The sequence below is a fragment of the Coregonus lavaretus genome, assembly GCF_964263955.1.
Source record: "Coregonus lavaretus genome assembly, contig: HAP1_SCAFFOLD_7206, whole genome shotgun sequence".
Lineage (NCBI taxonomy): Eukaryota > Metazoa > Chordata > Actinopteri > Salmoniformes > Salmonidae > Coregonus > Coregonus lavaretus.
The window spans coordinates 12,319-22,411 of record NW_028161448.1 but is presented as its reverse complement, the minus strand read 5'-3'; the positions used below and the strand labels follow the sequence as shown (position 1 = coordinate 22,411).

General features: G+C 41.0%; 1 protein-coding gene across 1 annotated transcript; it reads right to left on the bottom strand.

Annotated features, from left to right (window-relative positions):
• Positions 1-1,235: 1,235 nt before the first annotated feature.
• On the bottom strand, positions 1,236-6,990 carry LOC311120655 (protein CutA homolog; the record flags this gene model as incomplete). The annotated part of the gene is made up of 5 exons (XM_084195240.1): positions 1,236-2,764; positions 2,936-2,985; positions 3,094-3,139; positions 6,759-6,818; positions 6,962-6,990. 5 exons carry the CDS (start codon positions 6,988-6,990, stop codon positions 2,662-2,664), a joined length of 288 nt encoding a protein of 95 aa, XP_084051366.1. The 3' UTR covers positions 1,236-2,661.
• Positions 6,991-10,093: the final 3,103 nt, after the last annotated feature.

Here is a 10,093-nt window from a genome sequence, read left to right as displayed (position 1 = left end):
ATTTCAAGTAAATTATAATAAAGTATAGTTGCTAGTAACCGAATGAAGAGATCCTATATTGAATGTAGCTTGCCAAAATGGAAAGTAGGCCTGTCTATCCATCACCATACAATAGTGGTGAACACAGAATCTTTGATCCCACTCAATATAAAGGTCTTAATCAATGTAAATGGTCATCAGTATGCAGTCCACTCACTGATAACCTCCAGTGGGCATGATCAGTCAGCAACATGTCACTACATTACGCTGACATAATATTATGTGATTTAGTCTCATAGGAACTCAGTCCACTATTCATGAGGCTGATAGTGATATCAAAAAAATAGTGGTGACATATAAAGCATAGCTGTGCATTAATCAGGTCATTCATCAATCCAACGGTGAAAAGGAAAAGTTTGAGTCCCAAATGGCACCCTATTTCCTATATAGTATTAGTGCACTACTTTTGACCAGAGCCCTATGGGCCCTGGTCAAAAGTAGTGCACTGTATAAGGGATTGGCTACTCGCTACTGCCCTTTCCGCTGACCTTGGGGGTAAGGTGGATTATGGGTAAATCCACGGGAACAAAACCTTCCTTAACCATGTCTGCATTTCCTTTGTGAGGTTCTGATGCTGGAAACCGTTTTGCCGATGGGGGACTAACCCCCATTCTAATTTCAGCGAGATAAGTGAAACTATGCTGCATCAATGGTTTAACCAGCATTCTTCTATTTAAGACTATGAGGAAGCAAACTAAACTGGCTCTGAAAATTGTACCATGATAAATCACTTCACTCAGACTGTAGCTGTTTGACATCTTGTCTATCATTTATTACAGAAAAATTTTCAGTTAGTCCCTCAGGTATACTATGTTCACCGTGTGTGTGTGTGTGTGTGTGTGTGTGTGTGTGAGCGAGAAAGAGAGACGACCCTCAGAGGATGCAGGGTGCCGAGGTGTGAATGTAACTGTGAGTATGTGTGTGTGTGTGTGTGTGTGTGTGTATGTGTCTATAAAACAGAGCTCAGTAATCTACAGTATGCAATGTAAACGGTGACTTGACCTTGTGGCTGTTTTAATGTATATACCCCCATCAGCTTTCACCAGGCCCAGATCCATCTGGGCCCTGAACAGGTGGACCTTTCTTCTCTGTGCTCCGTGTACCCAGGGGAACGGGTTTAATGTGGACACACAGCTTCCTCTCTGGATCTAACAGCCAGGGATCACTGGCTAAAGATTCATAAACACAACACGGTACAGTATACACAGAATGCTAGTGCTCCTTTATTATCAGCGTGCTGGAGAGGTTCCAACCAACTCAATGCACCATAGTACACATGTCAATCAGGAGCTCTGCTGGGGCAGTCCCAGCAGTTGTCTTATATACGGCTATACACAGACAAGTTATATTTGCATGATTTAGCATAATGAATTCATGTTTCTTTCAGGTGACCAACCAATACTGGTTCATAATATGTGACAGACCAATACCTCACGAGGCTTCTTCTCTCTAAGCTGTGACCTTGAAACTGATATATCTTTCGTTCTCAAAACAAAGGTCTGGGCATACTGCCAAATTGCAGCTACTGATAATGAGGATTCGTTCAGTCAGTCACTTGCATGAACACAGAAAAGCACATGAACAGAACACAGAAATGAGTTATTAGAAAAGCACAAACATAAAAAAATTCCAGCACATGCGCAATCTGTAACGCTTCAGCGCTACAGATTGAATAGAGCCCGAACTGGCACAAAGTATAATGTATCACCTCAAGGAAGAAGGAAAGTATTTTTGACCGATAATATATTACAAAAAGCTTTCCTTAGAACAAGAATTTCAAACTGAGCTCAAGAATCCATACCCAAAATGCAGTACAATCAACTTTCACTTCACAGTGAAATGATAAACAGGGGTGCTGGGTCAGCTTTACGGTAACTAGATAAGAAAAGACGAATGTGATTTAATCATTCATCTGATGTTTTAAGAAGACAATGCAATAGAAATAACTTAGAAATAAATATAATCTTATGTAGTAAACTATAATACCTTGAATCGACACATAACAACATTGTTATTTCAAGCCTAATGCTGTTTCGAGGCCATTATCTTCAGATCTGGAGCTACCAACTCTTTCAGGTCTGACAAACTGACAACAAACATTACAGAGGACATGTCAAACACAGCATTATCATGGCAAAACACAGACCTGTATAACACATAGCTCTAACAACAAGAGCTCAACAAGAGTCTAACAACTGAGTCTGACTTAATCTCAATATAGGGGTATACTCCAAAGGAGGATCAATGAGTTAGCAAGCTAAATATTCTGACATAACGTTTTATTTTTTTGAACGATAAGCTTGAAATTGACATTATTTAGTTGACTCAACAACGAAAAACACATATGTAAGTTTAGCTTTCTTAATGAACCATAAATGTGGTTATTTCTGCTGGCTAACTCATTGATCCTGCTTTGTAGTATACCCCTCTGGTGGGAGCTAAACAGTTATCATCTGTGGATTGAGAGTTCAAAAGCAAGAGTTTAAACTTTGAACCCCTCGATCCAATCCAACGTTTCCTGGTTCCCAGCCAACCCTGTGGCCTAACTCTCCCGTTAATCAACCGGTTGGAGATTCACATCCAATAAGATCACAGACCATTGGGGATATGCTCCCTGATTCGTCAGTCGTCAGGAACGGCCTCGTCCATCCACTTCATATATGGCAGGCTCCCGTCCTCAACTGGAAAACTCAGCACCTCTGGAGTCTCATAGGGATGGACAGACCTGGGGTGGAGGGAAGGAACAACACAGACATTTTATAGCAGGTGGCTAAACTAGCATCCCTACTGCCTTCCTGAGACCTGAAGTACTTACGCCCTGGACCCAGAAATGCTTTGGCTTTACCTGACATGTAACTGCTTGGGATGATTTCAAAAGGAACCAAATGTAACTTACTTGACAAAGTCTGTGACCCTCTGGATCTTCGAGGTCCTCGTCTTCACAAACTACAATGCAGAAAAGTCCCTGTTATCACTCTGGAAAGTTGGTTTCAACTCACAGCGTAAGTCTGAATGACTGGACAGACACTTAAAAGCTCTGCCAAATAACCTTACCATCAGAATTTCCGTTGCATCTTGAATCTCCCCTTTCCAGTAATACCTATGGGACAAAAATAAAAAAGCTTTGGGACATGCAGTAGGAAACTGTGCTGTACACACACTGTACACACACAGTAAACAGTATACTTCTATGTAGTGTGATACACACTAAAATATAATGGTTCTTAACAGCACCAGATAGGGGTTCAGATAGGGGCCTAAAATTAACACCCACCACCTGCTAAATGCAGGTAGATTTTGGCATTGGCAGGTAAGAGCCAATTCATAATTGATCCGAAAATGTGGTTGGAGGCACCATATGGATTGTGTGATGCAAATACAGAGCCTTCGGAGGCACCAAGAGGCCAAATTGAGCTCTGTACCGCATCGCTGTGCGCCTCTCAAATTTTCTAACAATGCGGAGTGCTCTGTATAGCTCCACATTGACATAATTGGTTGACGGTAGGTGAGGGCAGGAGTTCCTGTATAAATACAAACTCACTTCCTTGACAACTTCCTTCACAACAGCTCTGTGCTGCTTGGAGAAGCGGAAGAAGTATGCATTACCTGACTTCTGCAGAGGATATATCACCGTAAAAGCTGCACGGCCAATCCAGACATCGGAATGACTATACAGCGCCTCTATGATGTTAATTTCCCCAGCCACGTTGGCGGGTGGTCAGGGCTCACCATTGTGAGCATTTCACTCGCATTTGTGAATAAAAATTGTGAAGTATTATCACAAATAGTAAAATAAATGCTGCAGTAGCTGTTTTCAAAGTATTTCCACTGTTTTGTATCATAGCTGGTAAATTAATCGCACAATGCCAAAGAACTACAAATCATAGATAGCCTATTCCATCTCGCGCTGCAACACTGCCTGGCTGGGGGCTGTGTGCACGTGAAGAGCTGAGTGAAAGATTCATTCAAGTTGGTCTAATTTACTTCAAGAGAAACTCTACCGAAGTGAGACTTTGTCCTTGTGTTTCTTGGCTATTTAAATTTTTTTGTTCACATACTAGTTTTTTTTCCTTCTATGTTTGAGTTTCAACTGCTAGGGAAGAGAAGACAACGTTTCTACAAGTCAGACTCAATCTCACAGGCACAAACATGGCTCAATATTTTGGCTGGTAAAAATTCTGAGAGGCTGGTAGATTTTTTTATCTTTCTGCCAGAGTGGCTGGTGGACTAAAAAGTAAATTTTATGCCCTGCCTGTAACCATAGGGTAACCCTTTTTGGTGCTATTAAGAACCCTTTCCTAAGGTTCTATAAAGAACCATGCAAAAAGGTTCTATATAGCACCAAAAATGGGTTCCACTATGGTTACCTTTTGTGGGGCTATATAGAACCCTTTTTTATGGTTCTTTATAGAACCTTTATGGATAATGGTTCTATAAAGAACCTTTCTCAATCTGAAAGGTTATTTTTAGATCCTTTTGAAGAAACATACATGCTTTCTTATTCTGTCAGCTATATTATATTGTTAAAATTCCATACTTGATATTATTGTGTTCATTGACAAGTTGAATGAAGTGAGCTACTTCTGGAACAGCTGGGAGTCCCTGAGGAGAGAATTGAGAACCACTGACTGATTTAGTCAACTGTTCTCAATTGACACAAGTCCATACGTGTGTCTTTCACAAGACACCGTCTTTGCCCATAGTCATAGATAATATGTAATTTCATAACACAACACATTAGATAAACTGGAATGACACTCTCACTCATGGTTGCACAAAAAGTTAGTCTCAAGTCATGCAGGCCTTTCAGTAACAGACACAGCCACTTTGATTGACAGCTGCCCAATATCCACAGTTTCTCTACAGTGACACAAGTCACACAAAGGCCTGCTAACGTGAGGGTTTGGCACCTGTTTCTGGCCTGGTGGCTGTTGCTGTATCTTACTCCATCTATCTTACTCTTATCTTAGGCCATGCATAAGAATGAATGTTCTGTTCTCATAGAGGCTTGTCAATGTTTAACCAGCTACTCAACGAGGTACTGCTGAATTTACACTTTCAGGAAATAGAACAGCAACGACCTGCTACTTAAATAGTTACCTATCAATCAGTTGAATGATGAGTTAACTTAAGGATCGGACCCTTTTTTTCAATTTCCGCCTAAAATGACATACCCAAATCTAACTGCCTGTAGCTCAGGACCTGAAGCAAGGATATGCATATTCTTATCATTTGAAAGGAAACACTTTGAAGTTTGTGGAAATGTGAAATTAATGTAGGAGAATATAACACATTAGATCTGGTAAAAGATAATACAAACAAAAAAACATGTTATTTTTATTATAATTTTTTTTGCATTATGTTTGAAATGCAAGAGAAAGGCCAGACAGTGATGTAGGATTTATAGATGTAATGTAGATGTTGTCCACCAGATGGCAGTAGTGTGTGCGCAAAGTTTCAGACTGATCCAGGGAAGAATGACATTTTTATTTTTTTTTACATTTTTAGTCATTTAGCAGACGCTCTTATCCAGAGCGACTTACATGAGCAATTAGGGTTAAGTGCCTTGCTTAAGGGCACATCGACAGATTTTTCACCTAGTCGACTCGGGGATTAGAACCAGCAACCTTTCGGTTACTGGCACAACGCTCTTACCCACTAAGCTACCTGCCGACATCACTACACAATATTTTATATAAAGTCTGCCAGGAGTTTTCCCAAATGTGCCGAATTGGTTTTTAAGTACATAACTATAGAGAACATACAAAAATGCTATGGTAATACAACATTTAAGTTAGCACACTCCCAGGAATGTCATAAATGATGGATCATTAGCTTCCCTACAGAAAAGACACTAACCTTCACACATCCAGATGGCCGGGCGGGGTGGGTGTAGAGTCAGAGGTCAAACTGTAGAACCCAGTTCCTACATTTGAATATAAAAATAGATTTTTCAAACAAAACTACACTACATTCTATCTCTGGGACCCTCAGGATGACCAATCAGAGCAAGATTACTGAATGTAAGTACATTATTTACCTTCAGAGGTGAATGTACCAAACTAGTTGCTGTGAGAATAGTGTTTTGTTGTTGTGCACTATCCTCAAACAATAGCATGGTATTTTTAGCTGTAATAGCTACTGTAAATTGGACACTGCAGTTAGCTTAACAAGAATTTAAGCTTTCTGCCCATATAAGACATGTCTGTGTCCCGGAAAGTTGGCTGTTGTTTACAACACCATTCTAGTCACATATCGCATATTGAGCAACAACCATCCTGTACAAGGGACACCGATCCCGTAGAGGTTAAAGGAGATACCCAAAGACTTCCAGTCATTGTGCTAATGTGTTTTCGCACCAACTGTCCTTATCTGACTCTGACCTGCTTTTGATGACTCAATGACATTGTACATTCAACTTATTGATAAGTAACTATATTAGTAGCAGTTTCCTGAAGGTGTAAATTCAGTAGCACCTCACTGAGTAGCTGGTGAAACACTGACAAGCCTATATGAGAACGGAACACACTTTCTTATTCATGGCCAATGCATTTACAGGCTTACAAACTTTAGATTGAAACTTTCTCACTCTCCTCCTCACATCACGTGAGTCATTTACAGTCAGGCAAGTAACCACAATAGTGATTTCCTTAGCAACGGGTCTCCACACACAGGAAGTGCGTGCATGCGTGCCAGCTAGCCAGACAGACAGGACTTACATGGTGTAGGTCCTGGGCAGAATATTGATGCATGCTGCCATCCTCCTCTCCATAAGGGCTCTGTGGGAGAGAGGGGGAAGGAAGAGCGACACAGCAATTGAACACTTATGGATTTATGGTTATTTTGCGGATGTGTGTTTTTTTTTTTTAAGCTAACTTGACCTACATACTTAGCCTAGTTAGGATATGGGAAGCAAACTCACAACCCTGGTGTTACCAGACCCATCACCATGCTCTAAGTAATCCACTAAGTAATTGGAAAAACTTATGTCACCAGCTATACACCAATTCAGAGAATAACTGGGTTATTATGTTGCTATCCAATACATGAACATGTAAGCATATAATTGAGAATGTGCATTGATAAAGACACACGTTTTTTGGCCTGAGGGAACTGAGAACATTTCCTCAATATCCTCATTTTGAAAATAATTGAGAACATTTCCTCAATACTACTGGGAAACTGAAATCTGTCTTGCCTAATTTTGTTTACCAGCATGTCACCTGTGCAACTAGAGGCGATAAAACTCTAGATCATCTTTACTCCACACACAGAAACGTATACAAAGTTCTCCCTCGTGCTCTAACAGGAAGTACTGTTTCTCTAGCACAGACTGGAATATGTTCTGGGATTCATCCGATAACATTGAGGAGTTTACCACATCAGTCATCGAACACATTAATAAGTGCATCGATGATGTCGTCCCCACAGTGACCGTACATACATATCTCAACCAGAAGCCATGGACATCCGCACAGCAACATCCCAAGAATGCCAAGGTAACCTCACTAAATGACTATCACCTCATAGCACTCACATCTGCATCCATGAAATGCTTTGAAAGGCTGGTCATGGCTCACATCAACACCATCATCCCAGACACCCTGGACCCACTCCAATTCGCATACCTCACCAACAGATCCACAGATGATGCAATCTCTATTGCACTCCACACCAGAACTGGGCAAAATAGTTGTATTTTGTTTTTTTTAAATGTATACCAACTTTTCAAATACTTGAGGTATTCGAATATGGAAAGATCAACTAAAGGCAACTATTGCCTACTATTTCCTATGATATTCAAATACAGGTCTCAGAAAAACAAATAATATTTTTAAGTATTTTGAATACCTCTCAGAAAAAAATATAACATTTGAAGGTATTTGAATATATGTAAGTCATTTGAAAACAAAACAAATATGTATTTGATGGCTGCCAAATATCTGATGAAGAACCAAAAACTAGAACAGTTAAATTAGTCTAAATATATTATAATTAGCACATGGTTTGGAGGGCTTTCAGATATAAATCTTAACGCTGGCAGTGCAAGCCTACAGGTGTTTTTATCCACGACTGGGCTAAAATGCATCAGGATTGAGATGTTTTCCACACAATTTCAAGATGAAGATAAGGTGGAACTGGATAATGGACAGGGATTTGTCTGCCCTAAATGCACCACCATCAAGCAGCTTAGGGAAGAAATCCTCCGGCTGTTAGCTCGGCTGCGAGAAAAGGATAATCTGCTTTCTAAGTACACCGACCTTGCTGTAACCCAGGCAAACCGAATATCAGTTTTAAATGCCTCCTATAGCAAAGCTGTCGATGAGTTGGTTGGCATTGATCTGTCCCAATCCAACGAACAGATGTTGAGCTCAACTCCGTGGCCATGGGAGACTGGACACTCACAAGGCGTAAGAGATCGGGGAGGCAGTCTGGCCACCCTTCATCTGTCCAAGAAGATCCGATCCAGTTATCAAACAGCTTTGCCCTGCTTGAGACGGACCTACCAGCCCCGGGAGTCAGCACGGATCCTGGGTGCATACCAATAGCCGGCGGTCGCCCAGTGGCACCCTCCCCCACGGCCACGGCCATGGCCACGGCCACTGCAGTTCAGCAGGTTGCTTCCCCATCAGATTCCATCACGACCACCATCATGTTGGCAGCTTGATGGTGAGAGATTTTGGCCTGCCTACGATCTGTGGACCGACCAAGGTCCACTGTCACCCAGGAGTCCGTGTCCATGACATCATCTCCCTCCTGCCCACGGTTCTGGCCAACTACTCCAACATTGACACCATCGTCACTCACGTAGGTTTTAACAACCTTTGTTTTAGGCAATCTGAGGAACTGAGGGAGGACTACAAAAATGTTTTAAACATGCTCGCTAGCACAGGGAAGATAATAATTATCTCTGGCCCCCTCCTGTGCTACCGAAGGGGTTTGGAACATTTCAGCCGACTCTTTGCCCTGAACGAGTACCTGAAGAAACTTTGCAATGACAGGAATATCTCTTTTTGTGACAACTTTGATTTGCTGTGGGAGCAACCAGCACTTTTTTAAAAGAGACATGATTCACCCTACACGCAGGGGTTCCAGGATTATTTCCAGCTGTTGTATTCTAGCTTGAAATATACTTATTCATGTTACCATAATATAACTTATTGATTCCTTTACATGTCTAAGGAATGTACACTACCAGTCAAAAGTTTGGACACACCTACTCATTCAAGGGTTTTTCTTTATTTGTACTATGTTCTACATTGTAGAATAATAGTGAAGACATCAAAACTATGAAATAACACATATGGAATCATGTAGTAACCAAAACAGTGTCAAACAAATCAAACTATATTTTAGATTTTAGATTCTTCAAAGTAGCCACACCTTGCCTTAATGACAGCTTTGCACACTCTTGGCATTCTCTCAACCAGCTTCATGAGGTAGTCACCTGGAATGCAATTCATTAACAGGTGTGCCTTTTTAAAAGTTAATTTATGGAATTTCTTTCCTTCTTAATGCGTTTGAGCCAATCAGTTGTGTTGTGACAAGGAAGGGGGGTATACAGAAGATAGCCCTATTTGGTAAAAGACCAAGTCCATATTATGGCAAGAACAGCTCAAATAAGCAAAGAGAAACGACAGCATCAATACTTTAAGACATGAAGGTCAGTCAATACGGAACATTTCAAGAACTTTGAAAGTTTCTTCAAGTGCAGTCGCAAAAACCATCAAGCGCTATGATGAAACTGGCTCTCATGTGGACCACCACAGGAATGGAAGACCCAGAGTTACCTCTGCTGCAGAGGATAAGTTCATTAGTTACCAGCTTTGGAAATTGCAACCCAAATAAATGCTTCACAGAGTTCAAGTCACAGACACATCTCAACATCAACTGTTCAGAGGGGACTGTGTGAATCAGGCCTTGGATGGTCGAATTGCTGCAAATAAACCACTACTAAAGGACACCAATAATAAGAAGAGACCTGCTTGGGCCAAGAAACACAAGCAATGGACATTAGACCGGTGGAAATTTGTCCTTTGGTCTGGAGTCAAAA